Consider the following 21,517-nt stretch of genomic DNA (forward strand, 5'->3'; position numbering starts at 1 on the left):
ACTCTCAGTGCTTCCTCCAAGTGGTGTTCAACATGGAGGAGTACTGATTCATCAGCTGAGGGTGGTAAGTGGTAATCAGCAGGAGGTTTCCTTGCCCACGTTCAACTTGATGCCATGAGACTTCATGGGGTTCAGTGTCAATGTCGCAGACTCTCAGGGCAACTCCCTCCCGACTGTATACCACTGTGCTGCCACCTCTGCTGGATCTGTCCTGCTGGTGGGACAGAACATATCCGGGGATGGTGATGGCGGTGTCTGGGACATTGTCTGTAAGGTTTGATTCCGTATGACTATGTCAGGCTGCTGCTTGACTAGTCTGTGGGACAGCTCTCCCAATTTGGGCACAAGTCCCCAGATGTTAGTAAGGAGGACATTGAAGGGTCGATAGGGCTGGGTTTGCCGTTGTCGTTTCCAGTGCCTTGGTCAATGCTAGGTGGTCTGTCCGGTTTTATTCCTTATTGACTTTGTCGCATTTAATACAACTGAGTGGCTTGCTATGCCATTTCAGAGGGCATTTAAGAGTCAACCACATTGCTGTGGGTCTGGAGTCACATGTAGGCCAGACCAGGTAAGGACAGCAGATTTCCTTCCCTAAAGGATATTAGTGAACCAGATGGGTTTTTACAACAATCGACAACGGTTTCATGGCCATCATTAGACTAGCTTTTAATTCCAGATTAACAGCATTGTGGGAGCACCTTCACCACATGGACTGCAAAGAAAGAGATAAGGAAGTAGAAAGACAGAGAAAAAAAGAAATGCATTTATATAGCAGCTTTCATGACCTCAGCATGTCCCAAAGGACTTCACAATTAATGCAGTACTTCTGAAGCGTTATCGTAATGTAGGGAAACTCTGCAGCCAAAACTGAGCATAGCAAGGTCCCTGAAATATCAATGAGATAAATGTCCTAATAAATTGTTTTGGTGTTCAAATAGTGCCATGGGATCTTTTACGTTCACCTCAGAGAACAGATGGGGGTCACAATTTAATGTTGCATCCGAAACGTTGCACCTGGCAGCGCAGCAGTCCCTCTGTATTATGTGCTCAAGTCTCAATATGGTTTGAGCCTATGACCTACTAGCTCAGAGTGATACCAGTGAGCCAAGACCTTGATGATTGACACTTATCAGATTAAAAGGAGAAGTCTAATGGGAGAAGCTGTGCTTCCAAGTACTCCAGCATTTTACATTCAAAAAGTGTATATTCAGAAAGTCCACTTAGTCAGCAGCTTTCCTGAGGCTGCCGCTCTGGGTACCCCCACTATTTTTACAAGACCCACTCTGATCACCTCCAGACCAATGACGACGAGATACAACTCGCCAGGTATCTCTGAAAGGCAAAGGTTAGACATAAATGAAAAGAGTGACATTTCTGATAACATATTTCGCTTTAAGTAATAAAAATATCTTCCACTTTACTACAGCTTAAATGCAGTGAACTGTTGATCATCCGCCCATACTCCCGCAGAATCAGACCAGCCTCAAATCCCATCCCTTCCTGCTAGACTGCTAATCGGCTCTCAGTTGCTTCTCCACAATATCTAAAGCCGGCAACGTGTTGGGCAGCCCTGCTTTTGGGCTTTCTCAAGCGAGTGGCGCGCTGCTTGTGACGTCAGGGAGCGCCTGTGTCGGTGGTGAGGGAGAATCCAGGCAACGTGTTGATATAAGTCCCTAAGAGTTGCGGCTACCCGTTCCTTTCGGCTGGTAGGTTATTATTTATTTGGGAGTCCCTAGCGCGAAGCTAAGGTTCAGTACCGAAGTTGAGGAACTGCTGGAACTTTACAGTAGAGCACTCAGCATCTGCAAAAGGGAGACGAATGTGCCGGGTGTGGGCCCTTTGTTAGAACATTTACCAGATCCATTTCACTTCAAAATTGTCAGGCAAAACTGTAACTGAACAATGGGCTGGCTTTAAAGAGGCGGTAGTTCAGGTATAGTCAAGGTACATTCTGTGTGGGGTGGGGAAGGTAGGGTAAACAAATCTAGAACTCACTGGATGATGAAAGAGAATAAGATGAAGCAGAAAAATGATAAATGTCTGGTGGATAATACAACTGAGAACCAGGTTGCCTATAGAAGTGCAAAAACAAATAAGAGAAGCAAAAGAGACTGGTAGCTAACATAAAAGGGAAACTGAAAGTCTTCTATAGGCACGTAAATAGTAAAAGTGATAAAAGGAGGAGTGGGGATGATTAGGGGATTTATGCATTGAGGCGGGGGCATGGCTGAAATACTATGAGTACTTTGCATCTGTCTTTGCCAAGGAAAAAGATGCTTCCCAAGTCATGGTGAAGGAGGTGGTAGTTGAGACACTGGATGGGCTAAACATTGATAAAGAGGAGTTATTAGGCTGGCTGTACTTAAAGTTGCTAAGTCACCAGGACCGCATGAGATGCATCCAAGGATACCGAGGGAAGTAAGGGAGGAAATTGTAGAGGCACTAGCTATTATCTTCCAATCCTCCTTCGATATGGGCTGGTGCCAGAGGAGTAGAGAATTGCAAATGTTTATACCCTTGTTTAAAAAAGGGTGTATGGACAAGCCCAGCAACTACAGGCAAGTCAGTTTAACCTTGGTGGTGGGAAAGCTTTAAGAAATGCTAATTTGGGAGAAAATTAATAGTCTCTTGGACAAATGTGAATTAATTAAGGAAAGCCAGCACAGATTTGTTAAGGGCAAATTGTGTTCATCTAACTTGCTTCAATGTTTAATGAGGTAACCGAGAGGGTTGATGTGGTGTACATGGACTTCCAAATAGCATTTGATTAAGTGTCCCATAACAGGCTTGTCAGTAAAATTAGAGCCGAAGGAATAAAAGGGACCATGGCAGCATGGATACGAAATTCTCCTTTGAGAAAGTTGAAACTTGGAGAAAGGAGGCCATTAGGCCTGTTGTGTATGTGCCAGCTCTCTGCAAAAGCAAATCACTCCCTAGTCCCATTCCCCCACCTTTTCCGGACGCCCTGAAAAATTTTTCCCTTCAGGTTATTATCCAATTCTCTTTTTAAAGCTTCAATTGAATCTGCTTCCGCCACACACTCAGACAGTGCATTCCAGATCCAACCACTCATTGCATAAAAAAGTTTTTCCTCACGCTGTCTTTGCTTCTTTTACCAATCACCTTAAATCAGTGCCCTCTGGTTCTCGATTCTTCCGCCAATGGGAACAGTTTCTCCCTATGCACTCTCCAGACCCCTCATCGTTTTGAACAGATCTCCTCTCAACCTTCTCTTCTCCAAGGAGAACAGCCCAGCTTCTCCAATCTATCCATGTAACTGAAGTTCCTTATTTTTGGAACCATTCTTGTGAATCTTTTCTGCACCCTCTCTAATGCCTTCACATCCTTCCTAAAATGTGGTGCACAGAACTGGACACAATACACCAGTTAAGGCCGAACCAGTGTTTTATACAGGTTTATTATTACTTTCTGGTTCTTGTACTCTATGCCGCTATTTATAAAATCCAGGATCCTATATGCTTTATGAGCTGCTTTCTCTATCTGCCCTGCAAACTTCAATGATTTGTGCATATACACCCCCAGGTCCCTCTGTTCATGCATCCACTTTAGAATTGTACTCCTTAATTTATATTGCCTCTCTTCGTTTTCCCTACCAAAATGAATCACTTCACACTCTCCTGCCTTAAATTTCAACTGCCGCTTGTCCGCCCATTCCTCCAGTCTGTGTCCTCTTGAGGTTAAGCACTTTCCTCCTCACAGTTCACAATACTTCCAAGTTTCCTGTCATCTGCAAATTTTGAAATTGTGCCCTGTACACCCAAATCTAGATCATTAATATACATCAAGAAAAGCAGGGATCCTAACACTGACCCCTGGGAACCCCACAACATACCTTCCTCCAGTCTGAAAAATAACTGTTCACCACTACTGTCTTGTTTCCTGTCACTCAGCCAACTTTGTATTCATGCTACCACTGTCCCTTTTATTCCATTGGCTTCGACTTTGTTGACAAATGCCTTTTGGAAGTCGTGTACACCACATCAACTGCTTTATGCTCATCACCCCTCTCTGTTACCTCATCAATAAACTCAAGTAAGTTAGTTAAACATGATTTAACAATTTTCCCATTCTTCCTGCTGTCCCCCTGTACAGCTGAGTCAGTTGTGGACTTGGTTCTGCCTGAAGTCCCCAAAGGAACCATCACACTCACCAGTATTCAGAACTTAATATTGGTTAGAGAGCGAAATGCACTCGGGGCACTCCTGCACTACCTGCCTGGTCCCCCTCAACTGTCTGGCAGTCATCCATTCCTCCTCTGCTTGCACTGTCTTAAGTTGTGGGGTGACCACATCCGGAAATATGCTATCCATGAAACACTCAGCACCTCAGATGCACCGCAGTGACTCCAGCTGCTGCTCAAGCTCTGAGACCTGTAGCACAAGCTGCTCCAACTGATGACAGTTCCAGCACGTGTGGTTGCCAAGGACACGAGAAGCCTCCTGGAATTCCCACACGGAGCAGGATGTGCCATTCCATGGGACTTAGATGCCCTGTTCTATCGCTGTTTATTCGACTATTCGCTGACTTAACAGAAATAAACTTAAGACTTAAATAAATGAAGACTCACCAGCTACTCCCCAATCAGCTGCTTCCCTTGTGCTGATGTCAATTTATTTTATAGAGAAGTTGTTAAATAGTTTTACTTAACTATATATATTTCAGATTTTAATTTACTGGAAAATTCAGAACCTTTTAGTATTCATATCCCTTGTTACTTTATCCCCCAGATCTGATTGATTAATTGAATGATTGTAATAATATGATAAATTATCAAATAGGCAGTTTTTAAACTAAATAATTTTATCCCCGCTCTGTTATGGACTGCTGCTGCCCCTTTTATCCCAGCTGTGTTATCAGGGCTCCGCTGCTCCTTTTTATCCCCTCTGTGCTTAGTTTAGAGATACAGCACTGAAACAGGCCCTTCGGCCCACCGAGTCTGTGCCGACCATCAACCACCCATTTATACTAATCCTACACTAGTCCCATATTCCTACCACATCCCCACCTGTCCCTATATTTCCCTGCCACCTACCGATACTAGGGGCAATTTATAAAGGCCAATTTACCTACCAACCTGCAAGTCTTTTGGCTTGTGGGAGGAAACCGGAGCACCCGGAGGAAACCCACGCAGACACAGGGAGAACTTCCAAACTCCACACAGGCAGTACCCAGAATTGAACCCAGGTCGCTGGAGCTGTGAGGCTGTGGTGCTAACCACTGCGCCACTGTGCTCTTGGGACGCCGCTGATCCTTTTTATCCCCTCTGTGCTCTCGGGACGCAGCTGCTCACTTTTATCGCCGCTGTGCTCTCGGGACTCTGCTGCTCCTTTTTATCCCCTCTGTGCTGCCGTGACGCCGCTGTTCCTTTTTAATCCCCCCTGTGCTTTTGTGATGCTGCTGCTCCTTTTTAATCCCCCCTGTGCTTTTGTGACGCCGCTGTTCCTTTTTAATCCCCCCTGTGCTTTCGTGACGCCGCTGTTCCTTTTTAATCCCCCCTGTGCTTTTGTGATGCTGCTGCTCCTTTTTATCCCCTCTGTGCTCTCGTGACGCCGCTGCTCCTTTTTAATCCCCTCTGTGCTCTCGGGACGCAGCTGCTCCTTTTTAATCCCCTCTGTGCTCTCGTGACGCCGCTGTTCCTTTTTAATCCCCTCTGTGCTGCCGTGACGCCGCTGTTCCTTTTTAATCCCCCCTGTGCTCTCGGGACACCGCTGATCCTTTTTATCCCCTCTGTGTTCTCGTGATGCAGCTGCTCCTTTTTATCCCTGCTGTACTCTCGGGACGCCGCTGCTCCTTTTTATCCCCTCTGTACTCTCGGGACGCCGCTGCTCCTTTTTATGCCCCCCGTGCTCTTGTGACGCCGCTGCTTTTTATCCCCTCTGTGCTCTCCTAACGCTGCTGATGCTTTTTTATCCCCTCTGTGCTCTCGTGACGCGGCTGCTCCTTTTTATCCCCTCTGTGCTCTCGTGACGCCGCTGCACCTTTTTAATCCCCTCTGTGCTCTCGTGATGCAGCTGCTCCTTTTTATCCCCCCCTGTGCTCTTGTGACGCCGCTGCTTTTATCCCCTCTGTGCTCTCCTAACGCTGCTGATCCTTTTTTATCTCCTCTGTGCTCTCGTGACGCCGCTGCTCCTTTTTTAATCCCCTCTGTGCTGTCGTGATGCAGCTGCACCTTTTTTATCCCCTCTGTGCTGTCGTGACGCAGCTGCTCCTTTTTAATCCCCTCTGTGCTCTCGTGACGCAGCTGCTCCTTTTTAATCCCCTCTGCTCTAGTGATGCTGCTGATCCTTTTTAATCCCCTCTGTGCTCTCGTGACGCAGCTGCTCCTTTTTAATCCCTTCTGTGCTCTCGTGACGCAGCTGCTCCTTTTTAATCCCCTCTGTGCTCTCGTGACGCAGCTGCTCCTTTTTAATCCCCTCTGCTCTAGTGATGCTGCTGATCCTTTTTAATCCCCTCTGTGCTCTCGTGACGCAGCTGCTCCTTTTTAATCCCCTCTGTGCTCTCGTGATGCAGCTGCTCCTTTTTAATCCCCTCTGCTCTAGTGACGCTGCTGCTCCTTTTTAATCCCCTCTGTGCTGTCGTGACGCAGCTGCTCCTTTTTAATCCCCTCTGTGCTCTCGTGACGCAGCTGCTCCTTTTTAATCCCCTCTGCTCTAGTGACGCAGCTGCTCCTTTTTAATCCCCTCTGTGCTCTCGTGATGCAGCTGCTCCTTTTTAATCCCCTCTGTGCTCTCGTGATGCAGCTGCTCCTTTTTAATCCCCTCTGTGCTCTCGTGATGCAGCTGCTCCTTTTTAGTCCCCTCTGTGCTGTCGTGACGCAGCTGCTCCTTTTTTATCCCCTCTGTGCTCTCGTGACGCCGCTGATCGTTTTATATCCCCTCTGTGCTCTTGTGACGCGGCTGCTCCTTTTTAATCCCTCTGTGCTCTCGTGACGCCGCTGATCCTTTTTAATCCCTTTGTGCTCTCGTGACGCGGCTGCTCCTTTTTAATCCCTCTGTGCTCTCGTGACGCCGCTGATCCTTTTTTATCCCCTCTGTGCTCTCGTGACGCCGCTGCTCCTTTTTAATCCCCTCTGCTCTCGTGACGCGGCTGCTCCTTTTTAATCCCCTCTGTGCTCGCGTGACGCCGCTGCTCCTTTTTTATCCCCTCTGTGCTGTCGTGACGCAGCTGCTCCTTTTTTATCCCCTCTGTGCTCTCGTGACGCCGCTGCTCCTTTTTAATCCCCTCTTTGCTCTCGTGATGCCGCTGCTCCTTTATTTCCCCTCTGTGCTCTCGGGACGCCGCTGCACCTTTTTTATCCCCTCTGTGCTCTCGTGACGCCGCTGCTCCTTTTTAATCCCCTCTGTGCTCTCGTGACGCAGCTGCTCCTTTTTAATCCCCTCTGCTCTAGTGATGCTGCTGATCCTTTTTAATCCCCTCTGTGCTCTCGTGACGCAGCTGCTCCTTTTTAATCCCCTCTGTGCTCTCGTGACGCAGCTGCTCCTTTTTAATCCCCTCTGCTCTAGTGATGCTGCTGATCCTTTTTAATCCCCTCTGTGCTCTCGTGACGCAGCTGCTCCTTTTTAATCCCCTCTGCTCTAGTGATGCTGCTGATCCTTTTTAATCCCCTCTGTGCTCTCGTGACGCAGCTGCTCCTTTTTAATCCCCTCTGTGCTCTCGTGATGCAGCTGCTCCTTTTTAATCCCCTCTGCTCTAGTGACGCTGCTGCTCCTTTTTAATCCCCTCTGTGCTGTCGTGACGCAGCTGCTCCTTTTTAATCCCCTCTGTGCTCTCGTGACGCAGCTGCTCCTTTTTAATCCCCTCTGTGCTCTCGTGATGCAGCTGCTCCTTTTTAATCCCCTCTGTGCTCTCGTGATGCAGCTGCTCCTTTTTAATCCCCTCTGTGCTCTCGTGATGCAGCTGCTCCTTTTTAATCCCCTCTGTGCTCTCGTGATGCAGCTGCTCCTTTTTAGTCCCCTCTGTGCTGTCGTGACGCAGCTGCTCCTTTTTTATCCCCTCTGTGCTCTCGTGACGCCGCTGATCGTTTTATATCCCCTCTGTGCTCTTGTGACGCGGCTGCTCCTTTTTAATCCCTCTGTGCTCTCGTGACGCCGCTGATCCTTTTTAATCCCTTTGTGCTCTCGTGACGCGGCTGCTCCTTTTTAATCCCTCTGTGCTCTCGTGACGCCGCTGATCCTTTTTTATCCCCTCTGTGCTCTCGTGACGCCGCTGCTCCTTTTTAATCCCCTCTGCTCTCGTGACGCGGCTGCTCCTTTTTAATCCCCTCTGTGCTCGCGTGACGCCGCTGCTCCTTTTTTATCCCCTCTGTGCTGTCGTGACGCAGCTGCTCCTTTTTTATCCCCTCTGTGCTCTCGTGACGCCGCTGCTCCTTTTTAATCCCCTCTTTGCTCTCGTGATGCCGCTGCTCCTTTATATCCCCTCTGTGCTCTCGGGACGCCGCTGCACCTTTTTAATCCCCTCTGTGCTCTCGTGACGCCGCTGCTCCTTTTTAATCCCCTCTGTGCTCTCGTGACGCCGCTGCTCCTTTTTTTATCCCCTCTGTGCTCTCGTGACGCCGCTGCTCCTTTTTTATCCCCTCTGTGCTCTCGTGACGCCGCTGCTCCTTTTTAATCATTCTGTGCTCTCGGGACGCCGCTGCACCTTTTTAATCCCCTCTGTGCTCTCGTCACGCCGCTGATACTTTATACCCCTCTGTGCTCTCGTGACGCCGCTGCTCCTTTATATCCCCTCTGTTCTCTCGTGATGCCGCTGATCCTTTTTTATCCCTTCTGTGCTCTCGTGACGCGGCTGCTCCTTTTTAATCCCTTTGTGCTCTCGTGACGCGGCTGCTCCTTTTTAATCCCTTTGTGCTCTCATGACGCCGCTGCTCCTTTTTAATCCTTTCTGTGCTCTCGTGACGCGGCTGCTCCTTTTTAATCCCTTCTGTGCTCTCGTGACGCGGCTGCTCCTTTTTTATCCCCTCTGTGCTCTCGTGACGCCGCTGATCCTTTTTAATCCCCTCTGCTCTCGTGACATCGCTGATCCTTTTTTATCCCCTCTGTGCTCTCGTGACGCGGCGGCTCCTTTTTAATCCCCTCTGTGCTCTCGCGACGCCGCTGCTCCTTTTTAATCCCTCTGTGCTCTCGTGACGCCGCTGATCCTTTTTAATCCCCTCTGCTCTCGTGACATCGCTGATCCTTTTTTATCCCCTCTGTGCTCTCGTGACGCGGCTGCTCCTTTTTAATCCCCTCTGTGCTCTCGTGACGCGGCTGCTCCTTTTTAATTCCCTCTGTGCTCTCGTGACGCCGCTGATCCTTTTTAATCCCCTCTGCTCTCGTGACGCCGCTGATCCTTTTTAATCCCCTCTGCTCTCGTGACACCGCTGATCCTTTTTAATCCCCTCTGTGCTCTCGTGACGCAGCTGATCCTTTTTAATCCCCTCTGCTCTCGTGACGCCGCTGATCCTTTTTTATCCCCTCTGTGCTCTCGGGACGCCGCTGCTCCTTTTTAATCCCCTCTTTGCTCTCGTGACGCAGCTGCTCCTTTTTAATCCCCTCTGTGCTCTCGTGACGCAGCTGCTCCTTTTTAATCCCCTCTGTGCTCTCGTGACGCAGCTGCTCCTTTTTAATCCCCTCTGTGCTCTCGTGACGCCGCTGTTACTTTATATCCCGTCTGTGCTTTCGTGACGCGGCTGCTCCTTTTTAATCCCCTCTGCTCTAGTGATGCCGCTGCTCCTTTTTTATCCCCTCTGCTCTCGTGATGCCGCTGCTCCTTTTTTATCCCCTCTGTGCTCTCGTGACGTCGCTGATCCTTTTTTATCCCCTCTGTGCTCTCGTGACGCTGCTGATCCTTTTTTATCCCCTCTGTGCTCTCGTGACGTGGCTGCTCCTTTATATCCCCTCTGTGCTCTTGTGACGCCGCTGCTCCTTTTTTATCCCCTCTGCTCTCGTGATGCCGCTGCTCCTTTTTAATCCCCTCTGCTCTAGTGATGCTGCTGCTCCTTTTTTATCCCCTCTGCTCTCGTGACGCTGCTGCTCCTTTTTTATCCCCTCTGTGCTCTCGTGACGCAGCTGCTCCTTTTTAATCCCCTCTGCTCTAGTGATGCTGCTTCTCCTTTTATATCCCCTCTGTGCTCTCGTGGCGCCACTGATCCTTTTTTATCCGCTCTGTGCTCTCGTGATGCTGCTGCTCTTTTTTTATCCCCTCTGTGCTCTCGTGACACCGCTGATCCTTTTTTATCCCCTCTGCTCTAGTGATGCTGCTGCTCCTTTTATATCCCCTCTGTGCTCTCGTGACGCTGCTGCTCCTTTTTTATCCCCTCTGTGCTTTCGTGACGCCGCTGATCCTTTTTTATCCCCTCTGTGCTCTTGTGACGCCGCTGCTCCTTTTTTATCCCCTCTGTGCTCTTGTGACGCCGCTGCTCCTTTTTTATCCCCTCTGTGCTCTTGTGACGCCGCTGCTCCTTTTTTATCCCCTCTGTGCTCTTGTGACGCCGCTGCTCCTTTTTTATCCCCTCTGTGCTCTTGTGACGCCGCTGCTCCTTTTCTATCCCCTCTGTGCTCTTGTGACGCCGCTGCTCCTTTTTAATCCCCTCTGTGCTCTCGGGTCACCCGCTGCTCTCATAGAATCATAGAATGGTTACAACACAGAAGGAGGCCATACGGCTCATTGTTTCTATGCCAGTTCTCTGCAAGAGCAACTCACCTCGTCTCACTCCCCTGCCTTTTCCCTGTAGCCCTGCAAATTTTTTCTCTTCAGATAATTATCCAGTTCTCTTTTGAAGGCTTCAATTGAATCTGCCTCCAGCACACTCTCAGGCAGAGCATTTCAGATCCAAACCACTCGCTGCATAAAAATGTTTTTCTTCCTGTTGCTCTTGGGTCGCCCACCGCTCTGGTTATGCTCTTGGGTCGCCACTGTTCTTTTTAACCTGCTGTGTTGCATTTAAGTGTTGCATTTGTTGTCTTTGTATAACCAAGGGGGTCTAAGTTAAATGGTGTACAATCTTCGATGTTTTATATTGAGTTTCTGTTACTCATTACTATTAATAGATCTGTTTTATAGTTTATAGCTTAAATTGAATGGTTCTGATAGAGCTATCTATTGTCCCACTATACAAAGACGAGGAAACATGAGGCCTCTTGTCAATTCTAAGCTAATTACATTAACAGGGTTTCCGTTTGACCAGGAGCAGCTCTGCGTCACTGTATGTGTAAAGTACAAACGCTTGGAAGGCATATGCCAGCTGCTTTAAAACATTTCCTGGAGGCCAGGTATTAAAATATGTATAAAAAGGGCCTAGTTCTTATTGTGATTCAGTTTCAGAGAGGTGAGCAGGTCTGGCTGAAATACTGTACCTCCAATTGAATGAGGCTAAGCCCAGACAGGATGCTGGCATTATAGTTGGATGATATAGCAATGTGAAACCTGAGCCAGGCAGCTATGCACACTCTTCTTTTGGGCCTCCTTATCTCGAGAGACAATGGATACGCGCCTGGAGGTGGTCAGTGGTTTGTGAAGCAGCGCCTGGAGTGGCTATAAAGGCCAATTCTGGAGTAACAGGCTCTTCCACAGGTGCTGCAGAGAAATTTGTTTGTTGGGGCTGTTGCACAGTTGGCTCTCCCCTTGCGCCTCTGTCTTTTTTCCTGCCAACTACTAAGTCTCTTCGACTCGCCACAATTTAGCCCTGTCTTTATGGCTGCCCGCCAGCTCTGGCGAATGCTGGCAACTGACTCCCACGACTTGTGATCAATGTCACACGATTTCATGTCGCGTTTGCAGACGTCCTTATAACGGAGACATGGACGGCCGGTGGGTCTGATACCAGTGGCGAGCTCGCTGTACAATGTGTCTTTGGGGATCCTGCCATCTTCCATGCGGCTCACATGGCCAAGCCATCTCAAGCGCCGCTGACTCAGTAGTGTGTATAAGCTGGGGATGTTGGCCGCTTCAAGGACTTCTGTGTTGGAGATATAGTCCTGCCACCTGATGCCAAGTATTCTCCGAAGGCAGCGAAGATGGAATGAATTGAGACGTCGCTCTTGGCTGGCATACGTTGTCCAGGCCTCGCTGCCGTAGAGCAAGGTGCTGAGGACACAGGCCTGATACACTCGGACTTTTGTGTTCCGTGTCAGTGCGCCATTTTCCCACACTCTCTTGGCCAGTCTGGACATAGCAGTGGAAGCCTTACCCATGCGCTTGTTGATTTCTGCATCTAGAGACAGGTTACTGGTGATAGTTGAGCCTAGGTAGGTGAACTCTTGAACCACTTCCAGAGTGTGGTCGCCAATATTGATGGATGGAGCATTTCTGACATCCTGCCCCATGATGTTCGTTTTCTTGAGGCTGATGGTTAGGCCAAATTCATTGCAGGCAGACGCAAACCTGTCGATGAGACTCTGCAGGCATTCTTCAGTGTGAGATGTTAAAGCAGCATCGTCAGCAAAGAGGAGTTCTCTGATGAGGACTTTCCGTACTTTGGACTTCGCTCTTAGACGGGCAAGGTTGAACAACCTGCCCCCTGATCTTGTGTGGAGGAAAATTCCTTCTTCAGAGGATTTGAACGCATGTGAAAGCAGCAGGGAGAAGAAAATCCCAAAAAGTGTGGGTGCGAGAACACAGCCCTGTTTCACACCACTCAGGATAGGAAAGGGCTCTGATGAGGAGCCACCATGTTGAATTGTGCCTTTCATATTGTCATGGAATGAGGTGATGATACTTAGTAGCTTTGGTGGACATCCGATCTTTTCTAGTAGTCTGAAGAGACCACGTCTGCTGACGAGGTCAAAGGCTTTGGTGAGATCAATGAAAGCAATGTAGAGGGGCATCTGTTGTTCACGGCATTTCTCCTGTATCTGACGAAGGGAGAACAGCATGTCAATAGTCGATCTCTCTGCACGAAAGCCACACTGTGCCTCAGGGTAGACGCGCTCGGCCAGCTTCTGGAGCCTGTTCAGAGCGACTCGAGCAAAGACTTTCCCCACTATGCTGAGCAGGGAGATTCCACGGTAGTTGTTGCAGTCACCGCGGTCACCTTTGTTTTTATAGAGGGTGATGATGTTGGCATCGCGCATGTCCTGGGGTACTGCTCCCTCGTCCCAGCACAGGCATAGCAGTTCATGTAGTGCTGAGAGTATAGCAGGCTTGGCACTCTTGATTATTTCAGGGGTAATGCTGTCCTTCCCAGGGGCTTTTCCGCTGGCTAGGGAATCAATGGCATCACTGAGTTCCGATTTGGTTGGCTGTATGTCCAGCTCATCCATGACTGGTAGAGGCTGGGCTGCATTGAGGGCAGTCTCAGTGACAGCATTCTCCCTGGAGTACAGTTCTAGGTAGTGCTCAACCCAGCGGTCCATCTGTTTGCGTTGGTCAGTGATTATGTCCCCCGATTTAGATTTGAGGGGGGTGATCTTCTTGATGGTTGGCCCAAGAGCTCTCTTCATGCCATCATACATTCCTCTGATGTTTCCGGTGTCTGAGGCCAGCTGAATATGACTGCATAGGTGTTGCCAGTAGTCGTTTGCGCAACGCCTAGCTGTTCTTTGTGCAGTACTTCTGGCTGCTTTAAGTGCTGCGGATGTTAAATCGCTGGGGGCTTTCTTGTAGTTCAAAAGTGCAATGCGCTTAGCGGCTATGACAGGTTCCAGCTCTTCATTATGAGATTGAAACCAGTCTGCATTTCTCTTCGCACTTTTGCCGTAGGTGGTCAAAGCTGACTCATAGATGGCGTCTCTGATGTGGGCCCACTTGGTCTCAGCATCCCCTGTGGGAGTGTTTTGAAGGGCTGTTACAAGTGAATTTAGAAATTTTTGTAACAGCTGTGGGTGAGAAATTCTGCTCGTGTTGATGCGCGGGTGGCCCTTCTGCTTGGAATGATGCAACTTCTTTGGTTTGAGTCTAACCTTGCTGCACACCAGGGAGTGGTCGGTGTCGCAGTCCGCACTGTGGAAGCTGCGTGTGATTTGAACACTGTTTAAGGCGGCTCGCCTTGTGACAATGAGGTCTAGCTGGTGCCAACGACGTGATCTTGGGTGCCTCCATGAAACCTGGTGACAGGGTTTAGTGTGAAAGAACGAGTTGGTGATGCAGAGGTTATGATAGGTACACAACTCAAGCAGTCTCTGCCCGTTCTCATTCATCCTTCCAACGCCATAGCGCCCAAGGCAGGAGGGCCATGAGTCATGGTCGGCCCCAACCCTGGCATTAAAGTCCCCCAGCAGGAATAGGTGTTCGGTGTTGGGGATGCTGCTAATGATGTTATGGAGTTGTTCATAGAACTGGTCTTTAGCTTCAGGTGCGGAACAGAGTGTTGGAGCATAGATGCTGAGTAGGTGTACTGGACCAGAGGTGGTGAGCAGTCGGATGGACAGTATGCGTTCCGAGCCATTTGAGGGAGGCTCTATCATGCTGAGCAAGGAGTTTCTGATGGCGAAGCCCACTCCATGCTGTCTTGGTTCTTCAGGATCCCTGCCCTGCCAGAAGAAGGTGTAGTCTTGCTCTGCTAGAGAGCCACTCGCGGGGAGGCGAGTCTCCTGAAGTGCTGCAATGTCCACATTGAGTCTACTGAGCTCGTTGTTAATGATGGCGGTCTTCCGAGAATCGTTGATTTGTGTAAGGTCTTCCGACAGGCCAGGACACATAGTTCTGACGTTCCAGCTTGCAAAGCGAAGGGCTGGTACCTTCTTTCCTTTTTTCATGTTGTTTGGTGCGGTGTATCAGTCCACCTTTCGGGCAATGACCCTGAGCTCCAAGCACCCATTGAAGCAGGCAGACTGTGGCGGGACAGAACCTTATTGACCGGGGGCTGCCCGGTTTGAGGCGGGCGGTAGCTGTCCAGTGAGGTGCAATGACCTCTCCCACCGACAAAGGCAACCCGTGGCGCCCAGTTTCTACGCCAATTTATCTGGACTTATAACCCGTAACATGCACACTCTAGGGTTGACCTAATTCACTACTGGAACCTGCTGAGGTAGACCTGTCATTAGGGCTTGGATTCTTCTCATTCGGCTTCTGTTAACTCAGCAAGCAATACCACAAGATAGGTTTGTCTAGCTGGATGAGCAGTGAGAACGAGTCAGCTGGTTAAGTGCCAGCACTAGCCCTCCATGCATTTCAGAGCCTTTAAGCCTTATTTCAACCATCTTGTACCCCTAATTGGTGAGACTATGCACAGTATATTGGACAAAGAGATGTTCCTGTATGGATTTCTCAGTAGGTTTGTTTTGGACACTTAAAGATGGGGGTAGATTTCTACTTGTGTCAAGGAACCAGCTGATCAAAAAAAGGGAAGTAACTGTGCCAGTCTTTATTAAGTGAGTGAGGAGGAGAATTCTTCTGGATTTCCAAAGACATGGCTGGAAGGTGAGTTATGGTCCATAGATAAATATAAACCATTATTGATTCTGTGAACATTTGTTTATTTTCTAGCAAGCTATCAGAAAGAATGGCAAAGAAGAAATCGAAGGCACAGAAACACAAAGATGTCTTCAAAGTTGCCAACAGTAGAAGCCTCAAGGTCAAAAGCAAAACCAAACCCGTAACTACAAGTCTCAAGAAGGTTCGTAAGTACTTCAATATATTGTGAAAGAAATGACGATACATTTTTAAACTGCTGTCGCTTGGGGTCCTCTAGGTTATGTGATTTATGTCCTTATACCGTTGGCTTTTATTTGGTTTGCCAGCTTATTTTGTTGCTGTATGTAGACTAATTCTTTTGGGCATCTGGTACTATCTTTCAGAAATTATGGTGGGGGCGTGGAGTGTCAGGAATATGTCATCTCAGTGGGGCTCTGGGCACGTGGTAATATTTGCGTGTATCTCTGGGAGCAGGTTGATGTTTGTAAAGGGTTCCTGAAATAAAACAACTTTTCTACTACTAGCTATTTGCGAAAACACTTTTTGTCTGAATGATCTTTCAAGCATTTTTCACGGTATTTCTGCTGAAGTGATTTTGCTTGATTGAAAGTTATTAATTACTGTGTATCTGTTTACCTCTGATCTGAAGTAATTATGTCTGATTATTAAGCTGTGCTCTAGGAAGTAAATACTGATATCATCAAATTATCCACTATATCAGTGGCATTGAGAGGAGACCTTTTGCACATTAGAGAGGTAGCAACTCATCACTGTATGAAGAATATGACTGATCTCTTCAATGAGGCCACACAGTTCAGTTCACTTCTCAATAGAATCAGAAACACAGAATGATTCAGTTTTCAGACTGTCAGGTGCCATGAGCAACTGATAGATTGCATGTAGCACTGAATTCAGGAATCCCCTCAATTCATCAAAAATAAAGGCTTTTATTAAATTAACGCGCAGCATGTTTAACTTAATATTAATTTTAAGCTAATATTAAATATGGTGCCAACTAGCTTTTCCTGGACATGAATCCTTGCTACCCTGAAACTTGTCAGTGACACTTGCATTATAACACCACTCCACCTTACCAAGCCTAATGACTCAAATCCTTGGAATTAGGATGGTTGATTGGTGATCCGGGCTATCCCTTGGAGTTATGACTTTATGGTTCATAACTTCAATAAGGCTTCCACAGCCAAAGGGAAACAACAGATATAATAAGGTCCATGTATCTACAACAAGTGTGTTAGAGCAGAGTAGGCATTCCAAAGTCTCACGTTAGGCTTCTGGATAAATCTAATGGAACCTTGCAAGACAGTTCAGCGCGAGTCTCCAGAATCACTGTCGCTAGGAAAGTTCCCTGAAACCTTAGTGATCTGAGGATTCTCTGGTCTCAGGGAAGCTGGGGTCCCAGAGGGGCCAGCCTTTCTCCCCTGGTAGCAAAGGGTGCTAGGCTCGTGTCTGATGCTCTTTCATATGGTGGCATTGGAGGGAACGCTTGAGTAAGCAGGCTCATTAACACTCCGAAGACATAGTGACATCTGCAACCATGCCTTACGACCCTTGGTGCTAAGCACAGTCTCAGAGGGGCCGCAAGTTAATAACGCCATAGACTGAATAGTGCCAGTGAGGTTTAGAAAGTCCTTTGAATGTGCCCTGTCAAAAGTACTACTTCTTTCCACTTCTTTGATGCTTTTACAGACATCTCAATGCTGGAGAGCTCTTCTGGGCTGTCACATTCTGAGTTCTGCAGGTTGAAAAAACTTCCTGTAATATGTTGCAGATGTGTTTGCTGTACCTGCTAATTACCTCAGTCACATATGTAGGAACTGTCTCCATTACCTGCATATGAGATTGATGCTAATTATAGTTCTTTTGAAGACTGGGCCCCTGAGATCTGGGTCCTGAGGCTCTTCAGCAGTCATTTCTCCCTTCCATGAAGGAAAGGCGCTCTTCCTCTCTTCTACTCCCTCATTCTCATGCTCACTCCTGTTTTTGCTTGCTCCTGACTAGTTATCCATGATGAGTATTGCAGTTGGTGAGGACGGGGCAGCAGTCATTCTTCTGAACATGGCGCCAGATTCGGATCTGGAAGTGCCTTGGTAGTCATTGCCTCTTCCTGCAATTTTGATTTATAAAACCGTCGAACTTGTTTAGGTGCACGAACAGTGATCGCCCTTCTTGAAATAGCAGCTGAGTATAAGGGCATTGCAATACTTTGCGAAAGCATGTGAAGCTAAGGCTACCTCTGAGCAGTTCCCAGCCTTTTCCAACCTTCTCTTGCCAGCTCATCTGAAACATTTGGCATTCTATGATGTGTAGTACCTCTCCTTCATGTGCATCAAACTTATTTTTAGTCCTGTTTCTCCTTCCATGGTGACATGTTGTGTGATGGTTTTGGGCGTGGAGGGAAACATAATTTTAATTGTGAGAGGCTTGAATGTTTCCTCCATATGAATGCATGTATTCCATGAGAGTAAGTATAGTACGTTGCTCCTTAAATCGTGTGTCCTTGAAGGCTAGCAAAATACTTTGTGACAAGCTGTGCGAGCTGACAGATGGGTTTGAGTACATGTGCTGTTTGCAGAGATGTTTCTTTTGCAGAAATGAGTTTCCATAGAACCAGGTGCTGACAGGAATTATAATAGATGAAGAGGTGGCGGAGGTTGGAGTGCAGCAGTGTAGTGTTATGTTACTGGACTAGTAAGCCAGCGGCTTGGATTAATGATCCAGAGAATTAGTTCATATCTGCCATAGAAGTTGGAGAATTTGAATACGCTTTAAAAGCTGGTATCAGTAAAGTGACCATGAAGCTATCCGATTGTTGTAAAAGCCCAACTGGTTCATCTTTAGGGAAGGAAAGCTGTTGTCTTTACCCAGTCTGGCATATCCCCCTTATGTCTTTGTTTGCTGGCATTATTTTTTGGCACTGACCCTACATTCTTCAAAACAATTATCACTCCCTTTTCAAAGTGTCTAGCTCTAAGCCCTTCACTTTGTCTAATTGAGGGAGGCGATGGCATAGTGGCATTGTAACTGGTCTAGTAACCCAGAGTATTGCTCTGGGGGCGTGGGTTCGCATCCCACCACAGCAGAAGGTGGAATTTGAATTCAATTAATTAATCAATTCATTTCAATTAATAAAAGCTAGTTCAGTGATGGCCATGAAGCCAGTGTTCATTGTTGTAAAAACCCATCTGGTTCACTAATGCCCTTTAGGGCCGGAAATATGCTGTCCTTACCTGGTCTGGCCTACATGTGACACAAGCAATATGGTTGATTCTTAATTCCCTCTGAGATGGCTGAGCAAGCCACTCAGTTGTATCTAACCGCTACGAAGTCTATAAGGAATGAAACCGGACAGACCACCCGGCATCGACCTAGGCACCAGGAACGACAACAGCAAACTCAACTCTGTGGACCCTACAAAGTCCAGCTTACTAACATCTGGGGGCTTGTGCCATAATTGGAAGGGCTGTCCCACAGACTAGTCAAGCAGCAGCCTGACATAGTCATACTCACAGAATTGTGTCCCAGATACTGCCATCACCATGCCTGGGTTTGTCCTGTCCCACCAGCAGGACAGACCCAGCAGAGGTGGCGGCACAGTGGTAGTCGGGAGGGGGTTGCCCTGGGAGTCCTCAACATCGACTCCAAACCCCATGAAGTCTCATGGCATCAGGTCAAACATAGGCAAGGAAACCTCCTGCTGATTACTACCTATCGCTGCCCCTCAGCTGATGAATCAGTGCTCTTCCATGTTGAATACCACATGGAAGAAGTACTGAGGGTCGCAAGGGCACAGAATGTACTCTAGGTGAGAGACTTCAATCCCCATCACCAAGAGTGGCTCGCTAGCACTACTACTGGCCGAGTCCTAAAGGACATAGCTGCTAGACTGGGTCTGTGGCAGGTGGTGAGCGAACCAACAAGAGAGAAAAACATGCTTGACCTCGTCCTCACCAATCTGTCTGTTGAAGGTGCGTCTGTCCGTGACAGTATTGGTAGGTGTGACCACCGCATAGTCCTTGTGGAGACAAAGTCCCGTCTTCACATTGAGGATACCCTCAATGGTGTTGTGTGGCACTACCACCGTGCTAAATGGGATAGACGTTGAACAGATCTAGCAACTCAAAACGACATCCATGAGGTGCTGCGGGCCATCAGCAGCAGCAGAATTGTACTCGACCACAATCTGCAACCTCATGGCCTGGCATATCCCCCACTCTACCATTACCATCAAGCTGGGGGATCAACGCTGGTTCATTGAAGAGTGCAGGAGGGCATGCCAGGAACAGCACCAGGCATACCTCAAAATGAAGTGTCAACCTGTTGAAGCTACAACCAAGGACTGCTTGCGTGCCAAACATCATAACAGCATGCGATAGAGCTAAGCGATCCCACAACCAATGGATAGGATCTAGGCTCAGCAGTCCTGCCGCATCCAGTCGTGAATGGTGGTGGACACTTAAACAATTAACTGGAGGAGGTGGCTCCACAAATATCCCCTCAATGATGGGGGAGCCCAGCACATCAGTGAGAAAGATAAGGCTGAAGCATTTGCAACAGTCTTCAGCCACAATTGCCGAGTGGATGATGCATCTCGGCCTCCTCCTGAAGTTCCCAGCATCATAGATGCCAGTCTTCAGCCAATTCAGTTCACTCCATGTGGTATCAAGTAACGACTGAAGGCAATGGATACCGCAAAGGCTATGGGCCCTGACAACATTCTGGCAATAGTACTGAAGACTGTGCTCCAGAACTTGCCGCGCCCCTAGCAAAGCTGTTCCAGTACAGCTACAACATCTACCCGGCAATGTGGAAAATTGCCCAGGTATATCCTGTACACAAAAAGTAGGACAAATCCAACTTGGCCAATTATTGCCCTATCAGTCTACGCTCTATCAATCAGTAAAGTGATGGAAGGTGTCGTAGACAGTGCTATCAAGTGGCACTTGCTTCGTGATAACCTGCTCAGTGACGCTCAGTTTGGGTTCCGCCATGGCCACTCAGCTCCTGACCTCATTACAGCCTTGGTGCAAACATGGACAAAAGAGCTGAACTTGAGGTGAGGTGAGAGTGACTGCCGTTGACATCAAGGCAGCATTTGAACGAGTATGGCATCAAGGAGCCCTAGCAAAGCTGAGTCAATGGGAATCGGGGGGGGGAAGCTCTCCTCTGGTTGGAGTCATACCTAGCACAAAGAAAGATGGTTGTGGTTGTTGGAGGTCAAACATTTCAGTCCCAGGACATCACTGCCGGTGTTCCTCGGGGTAGTGTCCTAGGCCCAACCATCTTTAGCTGCTTCATCAATGACCTTCCTTCAGTCATAAGGTCAGAAGTGTGGATGTTTGCTGATGATTGCACAGTGTTCAGTGCAGGGATCAGTGCTGGGACCCTTGCTGTTTGTAGTGTACATTAATGATTTAGACGTGAATATAGGAGGTATGATCAGTAAGTTCGCAGATGACATGAAAATTGGTGTCGTAAATCGTGAGGAGGCGTGCCTTAGATTACAGGACGATATAGATGGGCTGGTAAGATGGGCAGGGCAGTGGCAAATGGAATTTAATCCTGAGAAGTGTGCGGTGATGCATTTTGGGAGGACTAACAAGGCAAGGGAATGTACAATGGATGTTAGGATCATAGGTAGTACAGAGGGTCAGTGGGACCTTGGTGAACGTGTCCATAGATCAGTGAAGGCAGTAGCGTGGTTAGGAAGGCATATGGGATACTTGCCTATATTAGCCAAGGCAAAGAATATAAGAGCAGGGAGGTTATGATAGAACCGTATAAAATGCTAGTTAGGCCACATCTGGAGTACTGTGTACAGTTCTGGTCGTCACACTTTGGGAAGGATGTGATTGCACTGGAGCGGTTGCAGAGGAGATTCACCAGGATGTTGCCTGGGCTGGAGAATTTCAGCTATGAAGAGAAACTGGATAGGCTAGGGTTGCTTTCCTTAGAACAGAGAAGGCTGAGGGGGGTCCTGATTGAGGTATACAGAATTATGAGGGGCATAGATAGGTTAGCTAGGAAGAAACCTTTTCCCTTAGCGGAGGTGTCAATAACCAGGGGGCATAGATTTAAGGTAAGGTGCAGGTGGTTTAAAGGGGATTTGAGGAAATTTTCTTTCACCCATAGGATGGTTGGAATCTGG

The 21,517-nt window shown here is 48.0% G+C and overlaps 1 protein-coding gene across 1 annotated transcript in view; it reads left to right on the forward strand.

The window, feature by feature from the left end:
* The first annotated feature begins 1,594 nt into the window (after window positions 1-1,594).
* Window positions 1,595-21,517, forward strand: part of rbis (ribosomal biogenesis factor) — a 33,765-nt gene continuing 13,842 nt past the window's right edge. The window contains exons 1-2 of the mRNA XM_068031662.1: window positions 1,595-1,706; window positions 15,424-15,553. Of these exons, the coding sequence (XP_067887763.1) occupies window positions 15,440-15,553 (114 nt within the window). The 5' untranslated portion in view covers window positions 1,595-1,706; window positions 15,424-15,439. The remainder of the gene's footprint in view (window positions 1,707-15,423; window positions 15,554-21,517) is intronic.

Source organism: Heterodontus francisci, chromosome 5 (assembly GCF_036365525.1).
Source record: "Heterodontus francisci isolate sHetFra1 chromosome 5, sHetFra1.hap1, whole genome shotgun sequence".
NCBI classification, from domain to species: domain Eukaryota; kingdom Metazoa; phylum Chordata; class Chondrichthyes; order Heterodontiformes; family Heterodontidae; genus Heterodontus; species Heterodontus francisci.